At 32.6% G+C, this 23,503-nt stretch overlaps 3 protein-coding genes across 6 annotated transcripts; 2 read left to right on the top strand and 1 right to left on the bottom strand.

Annotated features, from left to right (window-relative positions):
- The first annotated feature begins 97 nt into the window (after positions 1-97).
- On the top strand, positions 98-1,260 carry LOC108102322 (zinc transporter ZIP9-B). Its single transcript, XM_017207106.2, has 3 exons — positions 98-298; positions 367-652; positions 706-1,260. Exons 1-3 carry the CDS (start codon positions 200-202, stop codon positions 1,206-1,208), a joined length of 888 nt encoding a protein of 295 aa, XP_017062595.1. The 5' UTR covers positions 98-199; the 3' UTR covers positions 1,209-1,260.
- A 3,355-nt stretch (positions 1,261-4,615) lies between these two features.
- LOC108102382 (UV excision repair protein RAD23 homolog A) lies at positions 4,616-9,497 on the bottom strand. Its single transcript, XM_017207318.2, has 5 exons — positions 9,298-9,497; positions 8,509-9,160; positions 5,616-5,710; positions 4,861-5,184; positions 4,616-4,800 (listed from the first exon to the last, which is right to left on the bottom strand). Exons 1-5 carry the CDS (start codon positions 9,361-9,363, stop codon positions 4,690-4,692), a joined length of 1,248 nt encoding a protein of 415 aa, XP_017062807.2. The 5' UTR covers positions 9,364-9,497; the 3' UTR covers positions 4,616-4,689.
- Positions 9,498-10,947: 1,450 nt separating this feature from the next.
- LOC108102336 (synaptotagmin-7) lies at positions 10,948-22,078 on the top strand. 4 transcript variants are annotated; one of them, XM_017207155.2, is made up of 9 exons: positions 10,948-11,007; positions 11,551-11,713; positions 12,949-13,089; positions 13,142-13,223; positions 16,229-16,531; positions 18,954-19,034; positions 19,099-19,267; positions 20,189-20,401; positions 20,487-20,602. In XM_017207155.2, the coding sequence occupies exons 2-9, from the start codon at positions 11,553-11,555 to the stop codon at positions 20,585-20,587; spliced, it is 1,251 nt and encodes a 416-aa protein (XP_017062644.1). In that variant the 5' UTR covers positions 10,948-11,007; positions 11,551-11,552; the 3' UTR covers positions 20,588-20,602. The 4 variants fall into 4 exon arrangements, with proteins under 4 accessions (XP_017062644.1, XP_017062645.1, XP_041674495.1 ...); XM_041818561.1 differs by lacking the exon at positions 10,948-11,007 and adding an exon at positions 20,689-22,078 and having other exon boundaries at positions 20,487-20,625; XM_017207156.2 differs by lacking the exon at positions 10,948-11,007 and having other exon boundaries at positions 11,446-11,713; positions 20,487-22,078.
- Positions 22,079-23,503: the final 1,425 nt, after the last annotated feature.

Below are 23,503 nucleotides of genomic sequence, written 5' to 3'. Positions count from 1 at the left end.
TGTCTTCCACTGGAAGACTTCCAGTATATGTATGGTAGATGTGTCTCTGTGGGAAATGCTAAAATATTCCACATTTCATTGGCGCACAGCAGCATAGTGGCGGTATATGTAAATGTGTGTGACTCCCATCTCCAATTATTTATTGAGTTGGCAAAAACATGTAAACGTTGATTTTGTTTTGACAGTATAAATTAAAATCATGGCTGAGGAGACACTTATTCTTATATTATTAGTTTTGGTTATGCTTTTTGGGTCATATTTGGCGGGGAGTATACCTATGTTAATAAAATTAAGTGAGGTTGGTACATATTTTCGCATTTAAAAAATTACGTGGAGTTTATTTAAATGAGTATATTTCTTTTTTAGGAAAAGTTGAAATGTGTCACTGTACTAGGCGCTGGCTTATTAGTGGGTACTGCTCTCACAGTTATCATACCGGAGGGTATTCAATCGTTGTATATGGGTAGCGGGCAAAGAAAACAGCTGATACCTGGACAAGAGCACCAAGATTACTCACAGACTATTGGGCTTTCTCTTGTTCTTGGTTTTGTCTTTATGATGTTAGTAGATATATCACAGAGGAAAAGCAATGCAGGAAGTCAAAAAAAAAACGATGCCACCCTTACTCTTGGTTTGGTGGTACATGCTGCAGGTAACAATGTTTGGTGTATTTTTAATTTCTTCTAATACATTTTTTTTTTGCAGCTGATGGAGTTGCTTTGGGTGCAGCAGCCACGACAAGCCATCAGGATGTTGAAATAATTATATTTTTAGCTATAATGCTCCACAAGGCTCCAGCAGCATTTGGGTTGGTTACTTTCCTTCTGCATGAGAAAGTCGACAGGAAAAAAATTCGAAGACACCTTTGTGTGTTTTCCTTATCAGCTCCCCTTTTGACTATTTTAACGTATTTTGGAATTGGCCAGGAACAAAAGGAAACTTTAAATTCAGTGAATGCCACTGGAATAGCTATGCTATTTTCCGCAGGAACATTTTTGTACGTGGCCACGGTTCATGTTTTACCAGAACTTACCAAAGGCGGACTATCACAGAGCGATCGTCAAGATTATCGCGTATTAGAAGAATCTCGGGAAGTTAATGACACAAATGGAAGTAATAGTATACAAGCTTTAAGATATAGTGAATTAACAATTATGATTTGTGGTGCACTGCTCCCGCTGATAATAACATTTGGACATAAGCATTAGAATAAGATTAAATAAGAACTCAATTTCTGAAATAAATATCTTTATCACTGTTTTTATGTCAGCGTGGTATGCGTAAAACAAAATACGTATCGGGATGTTTTGTGAGTCATAATTTTTTAAATTATGATATGAATTACGAAAAACCAAAATCTCTGAGATCCCAGGAACTATTAGATCTAGAAAGTTGGGATTAAGCTGTGTAATCTTTAAATGGCAGCGCATCCCAAGGGGGTACTCACCAACCTCTAAAGATGATTTTCACTTTTTGTAGGACATTGTGGAATTATTGAAAACGAATTATGAATTTGTAAAGGAGGCAACAAAGCAATATTCGTCTGGAGCGACTATCTGATATGGGATACCACATATACAGTCGGCACATAATTTATTCGTATACTAATGAGTTTGAAGTTTATTCCTTAATATCTCGAGAAATAAGTAACGGAAATTAAAATGTAATATCTCAAATGAAAGATATTCATTTCGAGCATATATTTTAAACATAAAATTAACAACTTTTAACTGAAGTACTAAAAAATATGTAAACACTGGAGAATGTGCAGTAGAATATAGAAAATCTGGAAGGAACCACATATTGACATATTGATACCACGGGAGGAGCATAAAGTTGTAAATACACCATTACTAAATCCCAGAAACATCTACAACAATTCTTAAAACCATAGAGAAGCCTTGAGAAAAAAAAAACCAAACCATCCGAAAAACCCTGCACCATGCTGGTATACATAGTAGAGTTGTTCGTAAGAACCCATTGATTTCTGATTATAACAAAAAATGCGTTTGGAGATCGCAAAAGTGCATGTAAGCAAGCCGGAATTATTTTGGAAGAACGTTTTATTTGTTGACATATCAAAAATTAAATTAATTTTGGACACGGCCGGTCCTTTTAAAGTATGTCAAAAGGCTAATTAAGCCATGAAGAAAGAAAATTTGATTCCAACTTTTAAGCACGTTAGCAAGAATGTGATGGTTTATGGGTGTAAAGCTGCAGGTGGATTGGGTCGAATGGTTTTTATAAAGACATAAAGACATTTTAGGCCAAAATTTATTTCAAGTGCCCTTAAACTTGGACAGAATCCAGCGTCTTTCGTATTTCAATAAGATAACGACCAGAAATATTTGTCGTATTTAGTGCAAGAGTGGCTTTTGTCAAGTATATCACTACAACGAGCCAAAACCGACTCTACAATCACCAGATTTGAGCCCCATAGAACATTTATGGGATATCGTCCAGAAAAGGACAACATATCCTCGAAGGAATCCCTAAAAACCGCATTAATACCTGAATGGGATTCAACTGATGCTGACGAGACGAGAAACTTTATAAAAAGCATGTGTCGACGTTTACAAGCTTCCATTAAGGCCAACGAAGGACCCACTAAAGATTAAAGTCCTAAAATCTTTGGAATTGTTGTTATGTACGTACGTTATAGTGTACGAATAATTTTTGTACGTAAAAAATGACTTTTTTGCGTTATTAAGGATATTATCTAGTATTTAAGTTAAATATATGCTCGACATGTATATCTTTTATTTGAGATATTACATTTTAATTTCCGTTATATTTCTCGAGATATTAGGGAATAAACTTCCAGCTCATGGGTGTACGAATAAATTATGTGCAGACTGTACTAATTTTAAAATAATAATATTACTAGCAGAAATTGATGCTAATTGCCAGAACCATACAAACCAACTGACGCCGACATTCATGAGACACCTTATAAACCATATTTTTTAATTAACTACTAAATAACATTATTAATATGTATATTTTGGAATCTCCAAAATAATTTAAGCCCATATTTTAATGAGCTATGAGTATATGTTGTTAAATATATAAATGTGACATTTCAGGTAATTGCACTTTGCGATTATTAAACATATAAACAGATAAACGCTATAGCTGAGTGTCTCGATCAGTCCCGCTACTCTGTTTAGTCCCCAAAAGCAGAATACGCGATCTTTTATAGGGACTGAAAAATTTTATTTTATACTTTTGTGCCAAGCCCGTGTGTCATAAAAAGAGAAGGCGCAAGGTTTAGAATTGAAGAATCCGGACACTTCTTGGCTGTTAGCAAACGTTATAGTGCCGGTTGAATTTAGTCGCTACAAATAATTATATTTATTAAGTGAACACGCCTTTTGATTTTTAAAATCAAATTTTGTAAATGACACCATAAATTTTAGACATCCAAAATGAGTGCTCCACCAAAAATCCGTGCGATTCCTCTTATATTTCGCAGAGTACGATCAAGCACTTAGAATGCTTTCTTGTGAGACATTGTGCATTCGTCTCATATAATAATTTTAAAAGTTTTGAGAACTTGCCCATTCCAGAGTTTTTGTTAATGTTGCAAATTGGGGCCTCAGTGTTTTTTAAATTCAATTGTACCTTCAATGCTGAGCTTCCGCAATTCCAGATGATGCAATGGCCAGTGCACTATTATTTTTTATCGTATGGTTGCCAGAAAGCGATAGAAAAGGACTTTCCAGTTCCACCGGGCGCATCTATGAAGAACAATCCACCGCTTTGTTATGTGATTGCACGCATAATTATGTCATACGCAGTGGAACCAAATGCGGATAATTTCTTTGAACAGACAGAATCAAAGTTTGTTTCTCGTTTCAATTCACAATCAAACAGGTCATTTGTTTGGACCAGGCATTCACAGTTTCACCAGAGTCTTGTCAACTAAAATAAATGCCTTCATAATTTACATAAATTTGTACGTAAATCACATAAAAAAACAAAAAAATAAACAAAATTTTAAATTTAACTGTTTAAAAAGGGCAACCAGCCTTCCACAGAGTTGCTACATACTCCCTGTTAAGCTGTTAAGAGCTAGAGATACCAACTATAATGCATTGCTGCCATCACCTAATGGCTCAGCTGATCAGGGCAGCCAACTTTAATCAATTTTCCAAATTTTTAATTTTCACGAATTTTCCTCATTTATGATAAAAAAAACACACCTGGAGCCCCCTTGAACACGTACAAAAAACTTCACCAAATTCGACCCAGCCATACATTGTTAAATTCATATATATGTATATATAAAGCAAGAATCTGCATTCTTAGTCCCATTATTAGCGTTCATATGAACAGATGGGAATGGCTTTATCTGTTCCTTCTACCTGTTACATACTTTTCAATTAAAACAATTTACCATTTTACTCAATGACTAACGGGTATAAAAAAGTACCCTTCTTTCTTGGCCATCAAAATTATTGTGAAAGTCAACTTAAATATATAGGCTGAGCGACTTTTTCCAAAACAATGAGAATTAGCATTGACAAATATTTCACTTCTTTCCTTAGGTTTTGGCTAAAATGAAGATTTTGTAGGCCACCCAATAAATAATTTTCTTAGGCGATTTCTTAACTTTGGTTTTGCAACATCTAATTTTATTCGCAACGATTTATTTAGAATATGTATAAACTTTTACATTTGGACAAGCTAATCATCAAAGCTAGAAGAAAGCAAGAAATTGGCTGCTAGTTCCTCATCCTTTTCACACGCGAAGTAAGCTTGCAGTACAAGTGCCTCTGGAAATCCAAGTGCTTTCAGCTAACAAAAAATAAATTGCATTTTAACAGTTCATTAAATAGAAAATAATTTTTTAAATACCCGTTCTATTGCATCCTGGTCCTGACGGTTTAAGCGAATCGTTGAAACGGCTGGAGGTAGTTCCAATTCTTCGTTCTCAACGTTAGCTCCTGTCTGTACCACACTTGAACCAGCGGCTGATCTTTCTGATGCAACAGCCCCTTCTGACTCTAGTGAAAGCAGATTTTCAGTTTCAGCAAGAATTGATGACCTACGAGGATTCGAAACGCGGGGTAATGTGTCGTTCGATTCGGATTCGCTTTCAATCGGTTGATTAAGCATATTGAGAAATGCATCCTGGTTCTCCGAAATTAGTTGTAAAAGTGCTGGGTTTGTCTGACCAATCTATTTATAAAAATATTATTCTTATTCCTTTTAAAACGGCATTGACGGTTGATAATTTTTACTGAGGCTACTGAGACTTAGCGGCTACGCAGATCACAGAATATTATTTTCTGCTACTGCTATAGCTATAGCTCTCAACTTTTCATAGCTCGGAGCAGAGTAGAGCAGATCAGTTTCCGTTTTTTGTTACGGCTCTGCTCCCGCCCTCCCCAAAGTGAGAGCGTAGCAATAGCAGAGCAATCTTTTCATGCATCTCGCTGCTACGGAGTAGTAAATGCAAGTTCTGATAAAAATATTATTTTTTAAGCTGCTATATCCATTTTAACAATGGATGTACGAATGCTGATAAAAGATGTATTAATTTACTATAATAATGGGACATTAGAGCTGTTCAAAGCGTCTATTGACCTTTGCACTTTTACGTTACTCACCTGCTGCAATACTGCATGCAAAAGGTGAGGGTTTTGATAAATTAAAGATCGCATTTGTAGAAACTGAGGCTGGTTTCGTAAAAATTCAAACGGATCTGAAAAAATTAAGTAAAAAATAATATAAAATAATCCCTAAAATATCTTAATATTATTTAATTAAATATAAAACAGGAAGGAAACCTGTAGCATATGTTACTCTGTACGAGGTGTGTTCAAAAAGTAAGGTGACTTTTCAAATTTCGCGGGCAACATATTTTCGATTATCGTTTTTTTTGTTTTGTTATATTGGTACACTCTTCCCTAACATCTGTACCAAGTTTCAATGGAACATCCTCTTTTGTTTGGTTGTGAGAGGCGTAAAGTTACAAGTTGTTTTGCGAGCTCGGCGATTTTTTGCTTTTTTCGGTCTTGGCTCGTCTGGGCTCTTCCATTGGGACGATTGGGCTTTGGTTTCGATATCATAACCATATACCCATGATTCGTCACCAGTTATGACCCTTTTGAGTAAATCTGGGTCGTCGTTGACGTCATTCAACAGCTCTTGAGCGATGCTCATGCGACGGTTCTTTTGCTCAAAATTCAGCAATTTCGGAACAAACTTCGCTGACACACGACTCATACCCAAAACGTTTGAAAAAATTTCATGGCACGAGCCAAGCGATATACCGACATCTTCAGCAACTTCTCTGATAGTGATTCGACGATTTTCCAAAACAATTTTCGTCACTGCTTGAACGTTTTCATCAGTTGTTGACGTGCTTGGGCGTCCAGAGCGAGGCTGGTCATTGGCATCTTCCCGGCCATCTTGGAAGAGTTTGTACCACTTGTACACATTTTTTTTACTCAGAACAGTTTCACCGTATGCCACTGTCAACATTTCAAGTGTTTCAGAGCACTTAATTTTATTTTTTACACAAAATTTGATGCAAATCCTTTGATCCATATTTTTCGATAGCAAAAAATCGCCGAGCTCGCAAAACAACTTGTAACTTTACGCCTCTCACAACCAAACAAAAGAGGATGTTCCATTGAAACTTGGTACAGATGTTAGGGAAGAGTGTACCAATATAACAAAACAAAAAAAACGATAATCGAAAATATGTTGCCCGCGAAATTTGAAAAGTCACCTTACTTTTTGAACACACCTCGTATATCAATTTCGAAAAAGTAAAATTCGGTAGTTGCATGCGCAAAATATAAACAATTACAATAGTAATACAATTTTAAAATAATCACGTTGCTAGCAGAAATAGACGCGGTAAATAATTTTATTAGTGCTTTCTTTTGCCATAAAAAAATCATATGTAGTTAGTCACGGTGACGTCACTGCCCATGTGAGTCCTTATGACATACATTTCTTAATAAATTGTAAATTAGTGATCCGATTTAACCACTTTCTGGTAAACCGATTGCTATTGACTAAAAAAAGTTATATTAGATCAAAGGAAATCTCAAATTTTTATATTATGGTGGCAACCGTTTTTGTGAGCGTGGACGAATGAAATTCGGTGACATCTCTAGAATACTTTCGTAATCCTTTCTAGCTCTTATTTATGTATTATGCATTTTTTTGGTTTTTCGAGTTTTGTGGGCGTTAGAGTAGACGTGCCATTTCATTAGTTGCTTATTTAAAACTTTCTAGCCGTAAAGTTCGTGAGAGCCTGATCAAATATATATGTATATACTTTATTGCAGGGGTGCTTAATAGAGGTGGAGAAACATCGATGTTTTCTATTTTTTGATGTTTTAAATAAAAAAAAATTAAGTTATTTTAATGTATTTGAACTTTATTTTAATTTGTTATGTTTAAATATTAAAAGTCAAATTTTCAACAAAAAAAAATCCAATTTATTAATCACTTATTAAATAAAAACGAAAAGAAAAATAATTAAAATAAAACTGTTCTTGATATTCATGTTCCACTGCTTTGGTATATTGTGTTATTCTTAGTTTGTAAATTAAATTAATGTTTCAATATATACATATATGATCCAAAGAAAATAATAGTTCTTTTTGATATTGTGATATCCCTACTATACTTACTATCCCTAACTCTACTATATATGTATATTTGCATATTATTTACATTTTTGTTTTTGTTTAAAAAGATAAAAAGATTGTCGATAAAATGGTCGATGATAGCCGCGTGCGACGTTCACTTATAAATTGTCCAGCTTTACTGAAAACCCTTTCAGATTCGCACAAAGATGCCGGATCGAAGAAGTATTATTAAGCTAACGTTCAAAAGCGTTGCCATTAAGTTAAGTGCTATATATACTTACAATTCGTCAATCTTCACCAATGTGCCTTAGAAATGGAAAAACATCGATGTTGCTCCGGTAAACATCGATGTTGCCGATGTTTCGAAAACATCGATGTCATTGATGTTCGCATCGATTTTTCTCCACCTCTAGTGCTTAACTCCTAGCTCTGAGTGATCAATTGTTTTTCCTCGCCCATAAGCTTTAGTCGTTCGCCGCGATATTCCACTAACAATTTTCTCTCAAAGAATCCTTCGAATATTAATTGGCATCAAGTAGAAGTTAAGGAGTAACAATAAGTCTGATCTTTTCCTGATAATTCTTGGTTGACCCTAGAAAAAAACCGCCCCGAACCGGTGCACCTGCTGCTGGCCAAGAGGCCCTTCACCACACTTGTCTTATACTCAGTAGGAATTGATAAGGAAGAGTTGCTACTAATGATTGCTGAATATTCTCTTTTTTAGTGGTATTTTACGAATGACGCTAACAAGTCATCAATTTCTGTTAACCACAATAATTTAAAATTACCTAAAAAGTATCGGATATATGATAATCGCGAAACTCGACTGTTTTTTTTATGATAAAAGAGAGTAACGGGTTTCTTTTTAAGTATTTCAAAAAAGGATAGCTACCTGAATTCGATTCTACCACACGACCGACAGACAATGCAGATGCAGTTTGTGGTCCGGAGTCAATCGCACTAGGATTTGTTGCTTCGTCATTATAAATAACTTCTTCCTCTGCAGGTATGCCATTAACAAGGTACTCAACAGCCCTTTCTGGGTTATTATAGCTGGCGACCATTGCTCGTTCCACCTCTTCTCGTGGGTAACCCATTTCCACCATTGATAGAACAGTTTGGTTGTATTCGTCTCCCATAAGCAAGTTAGATTCAGCGCGCGATTGCAAAGACGCATTGGCCAATTCGCCAATCAAGTCATTGCTAGATATAGGTCTTGGAATTGCAGTTTCATTTGTTAAAGCCGATGGCATCCCTTGTGAATTACCTGTGTCAGACGAATTACTGGAGTTTGCTGTTTCTAGAGCAGCTTTTGAATTGTTGGTGTTTGTAAATTTGTCAGAATCTCTCAGGCGGTTTTGAGTTGTCTTTGAACTGGATGAATCGCGTGTCAACATTACCACTATAAACTTTTTTTCATCTACGTTGTATGATTCAATGGTACGCTCATCCGTCAATATGACGCCAGCATAAATCAATTTTTGCTTTTCTGCGACATAATCTGCACCGCGCTCATCAAAAATTTTTTTTTTTAGTTCTAAAACCTTTAATAAATAAATGTTGCGTATCACAAATTATGTGGAACACATGGATAAATATGTATACACAGAAATTTACTTTTGCGTATTATTACTTGTAAATGATAAAACTATTTACATATATGATATACATATGGACAAACCGTTTTCTCAGGGGCAAACTCAATAGTAAATGTTTGCTGTTGAAGATTTTTTATTGTAATTATCATGTTGTTCGTTCGTCAAAAACACAACTAAGTATATTAAATATATGTACATATATTCGCAGACTTTAAACGCTAGTTGTATTATCATCCGCCTAAAAATGATTTGTCATCAGGGTGACCGCACTTGAAATGAGGAAATAAACCATTGCGCTTAAAATATACCGAAGGCGAAAAATATATATTTAATATTTATTTGCTCGTTACACACGCAGATAATATATAATATATACTATCATAAAAGCTAAAAGTATTAAACAAAATGCCGTATTCTGACATATCAAAATCAAACCAATTAAGGTTAAACATAATAAAGGAATAATGTCTCAGAAAATGCATGAAATTTTTTAAACTTATAGTTTCTCTCCAAAGAAATAATTATTTTATTGTGGATAAAATGCACGACCCAAAACTTCTTTCATATCTGAAAGTTTTCCAATCATTCTTTGATATCCTCTGTATATAACTCGATACCAGATTCTACTTGTCTAAACAATGACGTGTATCGATGCGGGCTACGTTAACTTCAAAATAGTAACACAATAGATTAATATATAGATTAAAAACCGAAGCAATTAATATGAGGTAAGGTAACCTCCAAGTATTACTAAAATAGTATAATCAAACATAATATTAATATAAAATACCGGAAAAAATATCAAAAAAAAAATAAAAATGAAAAATCAGAAAACATTTCATACGGCTTTTAACGCTGTTCCAAATAATTTGTTGTGAGCCATTTACTCTGGTCACCATTGTTCTATGAAAATTAACAAAATTAAATTAAATAAATTAAAACCCATTTACTTATCCTTTTGGATGACTGAAAAAATCGACTTCTTATTGGAATCAATGCATTGACAAGTTTGGTCACCTTAAAACAAATTTTTAGGCGATTTGGATATAGGTAAGCGAAAATGTTATTTTAAAATATTTTTGTATTCCGACCGCCAATCTTCCTTAATTGCAAAACATGTAGACATGCTTGTCTACACCAGTAAGAACCAATGAGTTTTAAATAAATAGATAAAAACATTGAGTATAATTGTTTTCAGCTGTATCGAGTACCGCGAATATAAGATGTGACATACTCAATTTTTAAATAATAATGTTGCTACCAGAATTTTAAGCAGCGCCACCTATCGTCAGCAAAATCACGCTTAATAACTTATGGAGACGGCACTGCTCAAGTAAGGACCTACACTTTAATTTCTTGACAAATCGCGAAAAAGTGTTCTGACTTGAAGAATGTTTGGTAAATCATACAAGGTCAAACGAAAACATAAATTTTAATAATATGGACGCCACGTTATAGCGTTACAGTATACTACAGTTACACCAATTCCAATTTACCCCTTTACTCTACGAATACGGATATAAACAATAGTGTAAATATGTGAAAAGAGCGTTTTCAGGTATGGATTTCGACAGTCTGTAAAGTAAATGTAACAAATTTATTTTTCCAATGGAATGCCAAAATTTTATTTCTAAGACCGTAAAAAAGCTCAATTATATTTCGCTCTTATGTAAATAAATTGACATGCGCACGGAGTCGAGCTTTTAATGCAAATGACCTAACATGCTCTTATAAAAAAATGTATTCGATGTGTTTTCATTGCCATAAGTAGCTCGTTATAAACTTATACAAAAGTATTGAATTAAAAAAATAATTTGTTTAAACTAAGAGAAATTAGTTTTCTTTTTCAATTTAAAAAAAGACCCAAATACGTCGAAAAAATAATTTCGCCGTTCCAAGCGCCGTTTATAAACAGATTGTATTTTAACTGTTATATTTTAGATTTCTCTTTCCTTTTTTTAGTTTTTAATCACTGCGGCAGATACAATACAGTGTTTTTGTATTTTGATACATCTTTACGCCATATTCTCAAGAAGTGCTCTTTTAATAATATATACAATAATTTTTACAAAAAAATTAAACAAAACAAACATAACCTTTTTTGGCTACACATTTTTTTTATTTTCCAGGTCGGAAAAATATACTTTAATATACACTTTTTAAAAATGGCATTTGTAGAAAACAAATATATTTCTATATTATTATATTATATGCATAAAAATATTGGTATAAATACACAGATATTCAAAGTTATATAATAATTGTTAATTACAGTTGTATAAAAATGTGACGAACTGTAAAGAACTAAAGAATTTCTTTACTAATCCAAATTGCAGATATGGCCAACATAGTACTAATAGCTTCTCTAGCTGTATTAGGACTAATTATTGCAATTGCTCTTTTTCTGGCTGGTGGATACTTGTGGTGGAGGCATAAAAGATCCCAGTTACAGTTTATTGAGCCAAATGAAGACGAGGAATCTAGTAGCTATAGTCTTAGGTAAGTTTCCATACCTATTAAATTAAGTTGGTCTACGATTTTAATGAACGATTAAAAGTTTTGAAAGTTACAAAATTTTGTATTGAAGTATACTGTTGTATATACAACGCATACATAAAATAATTATTATTTTTATTATTTATTTAATTTGTTTCTATTATAATTAAAATAAAAATAAAAAAGACTATAGTCGAATGCATTGTGTATGATACCCGATACTTTATTAATTTGTTTAAATTGTTATAATAATTTAATTTTAATTTTTTTCATAACTGACGTTTTGTACAATTTTACAAGCCCCACTTATAGCAAGAGGCTAGAAGCATGTTTAATACTGCCTGACTGTGCTGTCCATAAAGGCCATATAATCTAAAATTTTAATATAATATAAGAAGTGGTTCTGAATTTGGTTCGGTAATTTGATATGGAATAGACCTATTATACCGACATATGAACCCAAACACAAATTGTAATATTATGCATGCATAGTTTTTCGAGTGCTGTGGGCGTGGCTGAAAAAAAATTCGTACTTTCTATCACTAATGGTTTCGCAGTTCTTAGCGTTCTAACTGAATGAGATCACAGTTTGTCTGCGATTTTTGGGCGATAGTGCTGCGCTGGCTTTTCTAGAATATGGATGCATAATCAAATGCATAATTGCAGCAGGCCTGGCGGGATTTAAACTGGTTTGTTAATTTAACTAAACACAATATTTGTTTCACAGTTAAGACAAGGTAAAATATTTTGTAATGTATTGGCTTATATACAAGAAACAACTAAACCATATAGGATTTAACCTTCAGAAACACTATCCCAAAAAGAAAGTGCAACTGGTGACCTTAAATCAGAAATCAGGAACAAGACTACCTATGTTCTAATCCTGACAGTCTAAGGGTTCCTTTATAAATGACAAACTGTAAATCATTTTAATTTAATTGACAAGTGCTCATATTCCTTTCTTATTTCTTATCGAAGTCGAACCTATTATTCTAACCAACATAAATAAAATGTTTTTATATTTATAACTATTGCTTTGAGCCTATTTATTTGACGACCTCTTTCAGAATTGTTCAAAACGCTAAGAAAGTTGATTTATAAAAATATATAGTAGAGGGGTTTTTATTATTATTTATATATTATTTATATTATTTATTTTACAGGCTATACGTATTTATTTTTAACTTCTTTTTGATGTAAAGTAAACATAAATAGCCGAAAAATTTTTTTATTTTCAGAGCTGCGCAGGATATTGTTGAATCTGGCAATCCACCCTTAAAACCTCAAGTGCCGGTGGCACAAGCGATCTCGACGCCTCTTCAGAATAACATTAACAGGAAATTGAATGGGTTTTTAAGTCTTAGAACTCCGTTAATTGGGTATGAAATTTAAATTTATTTGGAAAATAATACATTCTAATATTTTTAAAAGTGGCTCGGGAAATACACCATCAAAAGCCCAAAATGTTTCATCGGCTGGAAACGCAGGAGATGGGACTCCTAAGGATTCTGCTGTGAGTAACTAAAATTTGCTTATAATATACGCGTTTATATCTAATATCGATTGAATTAGACTTGTATACAACAAATAAGGAAAAAATTATACACATTTGGATATTAACAATTATTTTATCAAATATATATTTCTTTATTTTTCGTGAAACGCTTGCCTGACTCGTTAATGGCTACTATCAGCGTCTAAGTCCATTTAGAATTGTACCGTTCAATCGCTACTTAAATGATTCTGGCGTCAATTTAAATTTACTTTTCGGCTGTCGTCGAATCTACACTATTCGCCATTAGTACTAATATTAAGATTGAATTGAATTATTATTTTAGGAAAAGGACAATGATTCCTGTTATTTGATCGTTATACAAATTTTGATAAACATCCTTTCATTGTTTAATTAGTATGTTTTGTTGGCTTTTTAATTGCTGATGCTGCTTTTTTTACTTATTTTGTGAACTTGTCCAATAGTTTCCAGTTTTGCACTTGGAGTAGGCGATGGTTGGCATCTCTCTCATTCTCATCATGTGTGGACAGTGTTTGTTTTGAAAGGCCAGGATAAGCTAGGATGGGTCTTTATTTATTAGGCTGTTAAAACATGAAGTACCAGCATCTCTTGGCTTTAAATTCGAACGTTGGCTCATATTGAGGTCCAATATCTGCCCATAGAGAAGTTATATTGCCCTCATATGCTTTGGAATTTGTATAAAATTTAGAAATACCTTACCACCACTTTTTATGAAGATGAATTATAAATAAATCCTTCCACATGGAAGGAAAAAGTGATGTACAAATTGATAAATTAGACAGCACAAGGATTGGTTGACGTACAAACTATAAATAGTAAACCTGACAAAAATATCAGTCTCAGTCGAGTTAAAAGTCCCCATGTACAACACGTGCGTCAATCGAAGATTCCACAAACTCGGACGGCTTCATGACAATATAAGATGTAGTGGCCTATTTAGAATATTACGGACATTATCATTTGAAAATTCGAAGTTACTGGACCCAATCTAAACTGATGTTTAACGGCGCTGAAAACTTTTTTTGTGTATTTTTTAAAGCTCGGACCTTTAACGAACCATCACCAGCAGTTCATAACGAGCACAGAGGGAAATTTAAATATTTTAAGCTTGAGCACAAACCAATTTAAGATTTAAATAGTTTAAAATGTCAATATAAAAAAGCGCATTCTATAAATAAATAGCAAAACCGTGCATTGTGAAATAAAAAAAACAATGGTATTTATATACATGTTAAATACTGTTCCGACTTACATTTTTTGGTAAATCGATAGGATAAGGAAATGTTATATACGGTCACACAAAACATAAATATAAATATTATGGACGCCACAGTTCTTTGCGGTATTTGGGCATTAGATTACGAGTGGCCTTTCAGACGAAGTGAGGACCTTGAATTGGTCGATGTATATTTGGACATATCCTTGCCAAAGAGGATGGGCCATTAAACACCAGGAAGCGCGAGAGAAAAGGCCGCCACATACTAGAAAACTTCATCGAGCAGCCATTCTCTTTCACGACGAAAAAGGAGGCTCCATTAACACCTAATTAAAGAACGAAAGGCAGTGTAATGTTACGAAAATGACAAGAGATTGTTTTTGGAAGCGATTCGTAAATGAATATGCGTCTAATCTTGCGGATAAATTCTTAATATTCGTGTTAACTAGTAAAGTGGCTACATCACGCAGGCTTCCTAGTAGATAAAGTGCCGACTACCATAGTATTTATACTCGTTACTCGTAGAGTAAAAGGGTAAATTAGATTAGTTGAAAAGTATGTGACAAGTAGAAGCAATCGTTTCCGACCCTATAAAGTGTATATATTCTTGATCAGTATCAATAGCGAAGTCGATTAAGACATCCATCCGTCTGCCCGTCCGTCCGTCCGTCTGTCCGTATAAACGCTGAGAATGCAGAAACTATTAGAGAAAAAAGTTGAGATTAAGCATGAAGATTTTTGAGGTCCCTGCGCAGAGCAAGTTTATTTCACCATCCTGCCACAGCCACATTAACGCCTATAAATCAGGAAAAACTGAAATCTCAGGAACTATAAGAGCAAGGACGTTGGGATTAAGTAAGTATAACCTTGAGATGCAAGCGCATCTTATGGCCCACCAAACTCGAAAAACGATATATGCTTTTTGAAGAAAGGTTGAAATCTCTGTAACTATACGCTATAGAAAGTTGTGATTAAGCATTTAGTTTTTAATGACGCCCCAAATGCGTATTATTTTTCAACGTCTGGCCATGCGCTCGCTAACACCCAAAACAAACCCGGAAAAGCAAGAATGCGAAAATCTGGAGAACTATAAAAGATACATAGTTAGGCTTAGGAATACGTATTTTAGAGATGCCACTGCAATTTCACTCCCACTATAACTATTTCACTAGCAAAATTTAATTAATTTAATTTAAAATTGTATAAAACAGTAAGGGGTATCTTATAGTCGTGGCATGGGAAAAAATAAATATATATTTTAAATGATTAAATTAAACACCAACTTTTGGAGGAATAATTTAACTTGATGAATGACAGCTCACCCTGCTTCTTCTTCGCTTCTTATCTTAAAGCCACTAACCCCTTTCAAATTCCAATCGCCTCAAGTATTGCTAAAAATTCACACAATTGGCTGCCCCTGGCGATCGCCTTTCCTTAGGTATAAGGATCCTCGTTGTCGTTACTAAGGCCACCAAATCTTTAATAAATGTGTTATTCTATAATGTGCACTTAGGAACAGCCTGGAAAACACTTAAAATCTTTCGTAACGCAGTTTTTGTTCCTTATTTATAATGATAATAATCTCAAAAGTCAAATAATCATTTATGAAACACTCACAATATTATTTCAACTAGTAAATATGTTGTTCCCTTTTAATAGAATTAAATTGTATACGATTATTATTATTATTTTTATTATAATTATTATTAATAGGCGTCGGCTATTGCATATGAGAATACTTATCTTTATTGCATTCCTTCACTTTTAGAATAAAAGTATATCAATGACTGACATGTATCTGGACACCACCGATCCGAGTGAAAATGTGGGACAAATACATTTTTCTTTGGAATACGATTTCCAAAACACAACATTGATTTTAAAAGTTCTACAAGGAAAAGAGCTTCCGGCTAAAGATTTAAGTGGTACTTCCGATCCATATGTTCGTGTAACCTTGTTACCAGATAAAAAACATAGATTGGAAACTAAAATAAAACGTCGGACTCTCAATCCACGATGGAATGAAACATTTTACTTTGAGGGATTTCCTATTCAAAAACTCCAATCTCGAGTAAGTAAAGATTTGACTGATTAAAATATACAATTAACTTATATTTTAAATATTTTTTTTTGCAATTCCTAAAAATATGTATAAAGATATATAATTTTCAAGATTATAAAGTTATTATCTATTTCTTAGCTAATTTCTTACCTTAATGGTTAAAATATTAAAATCTTTAATAATATTTACATTACTTACCTTTGTCAATTTGTTGCAAATGTTTATAATGCTGAAGTATTTCAATATTTGGTTGCAAGCACCATCAAACAGAAACTTCTTCAGCGGTGGAGGAGCTTTTTTGTATATAATAGGCTTAACCTTGTCTAAAAAGGGTGTTCTGTCTGTTAGATGAGTATGTTTCCTTTTCCCCAGAATAGTGCAGGCCATGATCATAGAGGCTGCATTATCTGTCACAATGGCAGATACATTGCTAGCCATACCGCACTTCGACAGAATGAGAAATTTTTTTGGCTGATCCACCTTTCAAACCTTTAAAATTATTCCAGACCTTAAACTTTAAACATTTCTTCTTGGCCTCAGTTTGTTCAGCTGAACAGTGCTCGACCTCCGATCCCTTAGTAAATGCTAAGAAATCAAAAAGATAATGTTATCGATGTTGACATCGATTTTTTCTCAGGTCTTGTGTTCAAACATTGCAGTTGTTGGTTTGATCGTGTAAAGGCTATATAACTAGAGGTGTAGAAACATCGATGTCCACGGACATTGATGTTTTTGGATGTTTTACACAAAATATATCCATTTTTTTAGTGTTTTGAAGTTTTTTTTTCATTTGTAATGATTCAAAATAAAAATCTAATTTTTAACAATAAGAATTTTCATTTTATTATTTACTTTTTAAATTATAACAAAAAAAAAAACAAATAAAATAAAATGGTTCTTTATATACTTGCTCCACTTCTGTAGTATATTGTACTATTCTTACTTTAACAAATGAATTACTTAATTACTTAATAAATGGAAAAAACATTTTTTTTTTAAATCATTGTTCATTATATAAGTGGTACAAAAAAAATAATACTTCTTTAGGATACTGTATTATCTCTACTATATTCTCCTTACCTTACTATCCCTAACTTTGCTATATATATTTACATATTATTTACGTGTTTGTTTTTGCTTAAGAAGAGGAGTTTACACGCAACGACAACGGTCGATAATAGCTGCGTGCGGCGTTCATTTAGAAGTTATACATCCTTACTGAAAAATCTTTCAGACTCACTCAAAGATGCGGGAACACAGAAGTATTTTTTAGCTAACGTTTCAAATGCGTCGCCATTAAATTAAGTGATATACATATGTACTAACAATTCGTCAATCTTTCTCAATGTGCCTTAGAGATCGAAAAACATCGAAGTTGCCTCGGTAAGCATCGATGTTGCCGATGTTTCCAAATCATCGATTTCGTCGATGTTTCCCCACCTCTAGTATTAACCGGTACACCAGAGAACGGCAAGGGTACACCCAGACAATGAGTGCACTCGAATCATGTGTGCCTTTTCGGCACTCAGAGTGTGATCGGAACCCTAAAATAAGGGTGTGTGCCTTGCACAAGCTCATTTCGAATGTGCACTTGCGCACCCAGTACTCTTTTCAACAGACACCCGACACACTCAAAGCAAATGAAGCGAGTGTCTGAGACACCCATGTTTTTGGGAAAAGTGAGTCGGGTGTCTTGAAATGATTCGAGTGTCTTGAAACGAGTCGGGTGTTTCGGGTGTCTTCGACTGATCTGAGTGTTTCGGGTGTCTTCAGCTGTATTGCATGAGGAGGTCATTGAGGGTTGACCGAATAATTTTACATGAAAGGAAGGAAGGAAACTCTCTCTGACGCGATTGTAAAAAATTCTAATCATATATGATATATATGATATACAAGACTAATTTTAATTGGAATTTGAATTGCAAATAGTGAAATATAAGGTTATTGTTATGTTAAAGACACCCAAAACACTCAAATCAGTTGAAGACACCCGAATCACTCATCCCTAAACATGCGTGTTTCGAACACTCCCTTCTTTTCATGTGAGTGTTTTGGGTGTCTCTGCAACAGTAGTTTGTGCGTATGAGCACATTTGAAATGATCAGTACAACGCAACCACTCTTATTTTAGGGTCCGATCACACTCTAAGTGCTGAAAACGCACAAATGATTCGGGTACACTTATTATTTGGGTGTACCCTCGCCGTTCTCTGCTACAAAGATATAAAAATTAAACAGCAGAACTTCGCTATTTTATTAAAAAAAAACTAGTGTATGAAAAACTTTGGAATAAATTAAGTTAAGGAGTAGATATGTATATGTATGTATAATGATTAATAACAAGGCTTTTATTTTAAATTGAATTACTATGTTAAATATTCGCAATTATAAATTAAAATTATATATCACTTATTTTTTTAATATTGGTTTAGGTTTTACACTTACATGTATTTGATTACGATCGGTTCTCAAGAGATGACTCCATAGGAGAGGTATTCCTTCCTTTATGCCAAGTAAATAATCAATTCAAAAATATTTTCTTATAGTTATTATAAAATATTGATTTTTTCTAATAAGGTTGACTTTGCTGGAAAACAGTCATTTTGGAAAGCCTTAAAACCCCCCGCTAAGGATAAATGTGGAGAACTTCTATCATCCCTTTGCTATCACCCGTCGAACTCAATATTAACTTTAACATTGATTAAAGCGAGAAATTTAAAAGCTAAGGATATCAACGGAAAATCTGGTATGTAGTTATTAAAAATGTTAGTCTTTTTATAGTGTGTGTAATATTTTTAATATGCGCCTTGTATATTTTTGTACTATTTACTTATTGAAAGAGAACAAGGGATATTTGCGGAGAACAATTATTGTTATTGTTATTGTAGAGTATTAACAAAAAAAAGGGTATAATTCGCAGCATACGTATATATATATATATATATAGGCAGTGGTTGCCGAACTCAACTATTAATCAAAATATGTTATGCAATTAATAAATAAATTATTTATTGATATGGACAAATATTTTAAATAACAAAATTTTTATATCCGTATGTACGTGTGGACGCTGAGATTTAGAGAACTGCTTTCTTTTTGGGATAGGTTTTTTATTATTAAACTTTGAGGTCATCCAAAAAACTACTTTGTGCATGCGTTCTACTTGACCCTTTGCTGAATATACATTGAGTTCAATCGTATTGAAGCTGGCTTGCTGACGGACAGGCATGGTCCACACTTGCCCTCATTCTTTTGTGTGCGAACATCTTTTCAAACCATTAAGCATGCAGATTCTAATGATGGCTGCGCAGGGCAAACTAAAATTAAAATATTAAAAACACTTTAATTTAAAACAATTTAAATTTTATCAAATAAGCAGTTTCATCTTTTCTAGTTTGTCGTGGTAGTGTTGGTGATGGTATTGAAGGGATTGATTAAAAGTGATGTGTTTATGCAGTCGTGATTGACTAAGATAAGCTGTAGCAGAGATAAACAAAAATATATTTTTTTTATTTTTGTTTATGTTTCATACACTTTTTTTTAATTATTAAAAGCAACAATTTCTATCAATATTAATTGAAATTAAAACTAAAGCCTATAAATAATTTTATATTTGTTGAATACAAAGAATAAAAATTTGGTTTACTTTTTTTTATACAATTTTTAGATCCTTATGTAAAGGTTTGGCTTCAGTTTGGAGATAAAAGGGTAGAAAAAAGAAAAACACCTATATTTACCTGCACATTAAATCCTGTATTTAATGAATCGTTTAGTTTTAACGTTCCATGGGAAAAAATAAGAGAATGTTCTTTGGATGTTATGGTAATGGATTTTGATAATATTGGAAGGAACGAGTTAATAGGGCGAATTTTATTAGCTGGTAAGAATAATAAAAAAACATTATATCTCAAAGTTGTATCATAATTTACTAAGATTAATTTGTTTCCAAATGCAATTAAAAATAGGTAAAAACGGTTCTGGAGCATCAGAGACAAAACATTGGCAAGACATGATATCAAAGCCCAGGCAAACTGTTGTTCAATGGCATCGTCTTAAGCCTGAATAACTTTAAATCTTTCCAATTATAACATAAAATGTACTCCAGTAAGTATATCGGAGAAACCCGTATATGGATGTATATAAATTGATTTATACTTGAATCCATAGCGATACCAATTAGAGTTAAAACAAAAATTAAAAATCTGCACAAATGTTCTATTGTTTGAAAAATACAAAAATAGCCTTAAATTTACATACAGTAATTGTTCTGAACAGAGCCGGAGTTTTATACGTGCTTATATGTAGAGAACTGTTCGTAGGGTCATTTCGTGGGATTATTGAAAAAAATTATGTATTGTAATATTCATTTATGAATTATTTTTAAATGTAACATTTTTTATTTATAATAATATGTGATGTGCTACAAACTTATAAATATGATTACAATAATGATTTCTGAAAGACGCATTCAGCCTTGAAAATGGCTTTATCGACTCCAATAAAGGCAAACAGATTATTGTCATTACAGTTATTTAAAAACGTCGCTACTTAATAATATATGCATTTAAATTTTAAAACAACTTAAATATTTTTCACCGAAGACAAGAGCAAAAGTATGCTCAAACGACATATCCCATATAATTTATTTTAGCCAACATTTGTTAAGGAAATGGGGCGATGGATCTTTTGATTCGGATTCAGCACACAATATTTATAAAAAACTGTGGATTTTTTGTGAAGAAGATTTATACATAAATGCAGTGTAAGTAAATACCGCTCGTTGAATTCATTTTGTTGTTATTTGCTTTCGTTTTAAATATAAGAAGGATAAACAATTATTATACTCGTTACTCGAAGAGTAAAATGGCAAAATGTATTTGTTGAACAGTAAAGGATAAAAAACATATACATATATTATTAATCAGGATTCCGTTTGTCTGTCCATATGTTCATCTGTCTGTTTGAAAGCTGACATCTTGGAAAGTAAAGGAATATAATGTTCGGTTTTAGCAAATAGGTTCTGTAAATGCGTAAGCAGCGCAAGTTTGTTGCATAGCTCGGCCACAACCACTCTAAAGCGGAAAATCTGCGAAAACTAAAATGCTGAGATCTCAGGAATTATAAGAGCTATAAGTATGCAGAATCTAGCATCTACAAGCACCAAAAAATGTAAGATTAATAAAATTAAGGCTTTAGATATTTTTGACCTTAAATATTATTTTTTTAATAAATTACTATCATTACTATCAGTTTAAAATGCAAAAAGCTGACACTAGTACAATTTTACATGCCGTAAATGTTTCCAAGCATAATTATTTTGAAATTGCTTAACAGAGTAACAGGTATCCAATAGTCGTGACAATCGACTATGGCGATATCGCAAAACATAAACATTGTTCTGTATAAGATAATAAATGAAAATAAATTTGTATTAATATATTTTAATAAAGTAATCCAAATGTCTGAGTTGTTCGTTTTTATTCAATAAGAATATTTAAAAATTCTACGATATGTATTTTTGATCTAGACTTATAAGTCTATAAAAGAAAACCACACTATTGAATTGTTGAATTATAATATATAATATAATAGGGAACATACATTGTTACATGGTTTTAAATTACATTAACGGATAAAAAGTTATATTACTCTTAAATATTCTTTAAATGAATTGTAATGATACAAAAGCGTTGTATAATAGAAATTTAGGTTATTTAAATAGAAAAATTGCATTAGCACAATAAACCAGAACGTAAATCATTTTTAAAAGTAAATATAATTAAATTAGCCAACCATTGCCGGAATAAGCGTCAACTGCGAGAAAATAATATAAATGACAGTAATAATAAAGAGAGAGAAGAAAGAATTAAAGCAAATATATTTATAATTGATAATTGAAACTGAGTTTGAAAAACGAAAAATCGAAAATACAACCCACCTTGAAACTACATATTTGTTATATACCTGTTAAAATATTATTAAAATAATTTATTCATATTAGCAAATAAAGCATTCAATAAGAGTCAATAATACTGATTTTTAATTTTGGGTGGATAATTGAAGTTAATATAACATTTTTTTAATATATTTAATGTTTGTCGGGAATCGGAATATGAAGCCAGAAAGTTAGATATAGACTATATCTATATCTAACTAGACTATATCTATATCTAACTTTCTGGCTTCATATTCCGATTTTTATTTAGTCGTCCAAGCCGCATGCGAGTTTTAACTTTTTAACTTTTTTTTTAACTTTTAAATTTTATTATTATTATTATTATTAAAGATAGAGAAGCCTTCAGCTTACTTTTAAATTTTATTTTTACTTCTGCTTCGCAAAAACAAAAATGCTTTTTCAAATGATTTTTGTGAATGCTAGTTGAAAGTAATTCTCTGCTATTGCTGATCCTATGTCGTTTTAAATTTCAGCAATTTTGTAACAATTGTCATCTTACCTTAAAAAGAAATCCGTTTTTTTTTATTTTTGGAAAATATTTTATTAAAGTAAATATTTATATTTTTACTCATTGGTTTAAAGCTACCGTCATATAAGCAGAAGTCGAACTCATTTTACATGTTGGTTCTTTGACGTTCTGCTCTTGGAAAAATTAGAAGTCGCTCTAAAAGGCAGAAGCATAGGCGAAAAGAAATTAGCGGCAAAAATCCACAAGAGTCGCCGTTTTTTTCAGTTTAATTACATTCATCCGACTTATAGTTGTTTTTCTTAGATTTTCCTTTTTTTTCGTTCAGCATCTCAAGTAAAAAATAAAGGAAAGAGAATGATCCATTATATTATTGAGTACATATTGCTAATTAAATTAAAGCTTAGCTTTTGATCAACGGTCTCATCATCCGGCCTATAACGCTCGTAAATTGGGATTTTCATTGATGATTTTATAAATGAACTTATTGCGCAAGGAGCAGGGCTAGATGAATTAGATAACCAATTCTACTTTTTGAGAATCAATTTTTTTCAAATTTC

Source organism: Drosophila eugracilis, unplaced genomic scaffold (genome assembly GCF_018153835.1).
Source record: "Drosophila eugracilis isolate 14026-0451.02 unplaced genomic scaffold, ASM1815383v1 contig_340, whole genome shotgun sequence".
Lineage (NCBI taxonomy): Eukaryota > Metazoa > Arthropoda > Insecta > Diptera > Drosophilidae > Drosophila > Drosophila eugracilis.
This window is presented reverse-complemented; position numbering and strand designations above follow the sequence as displayed.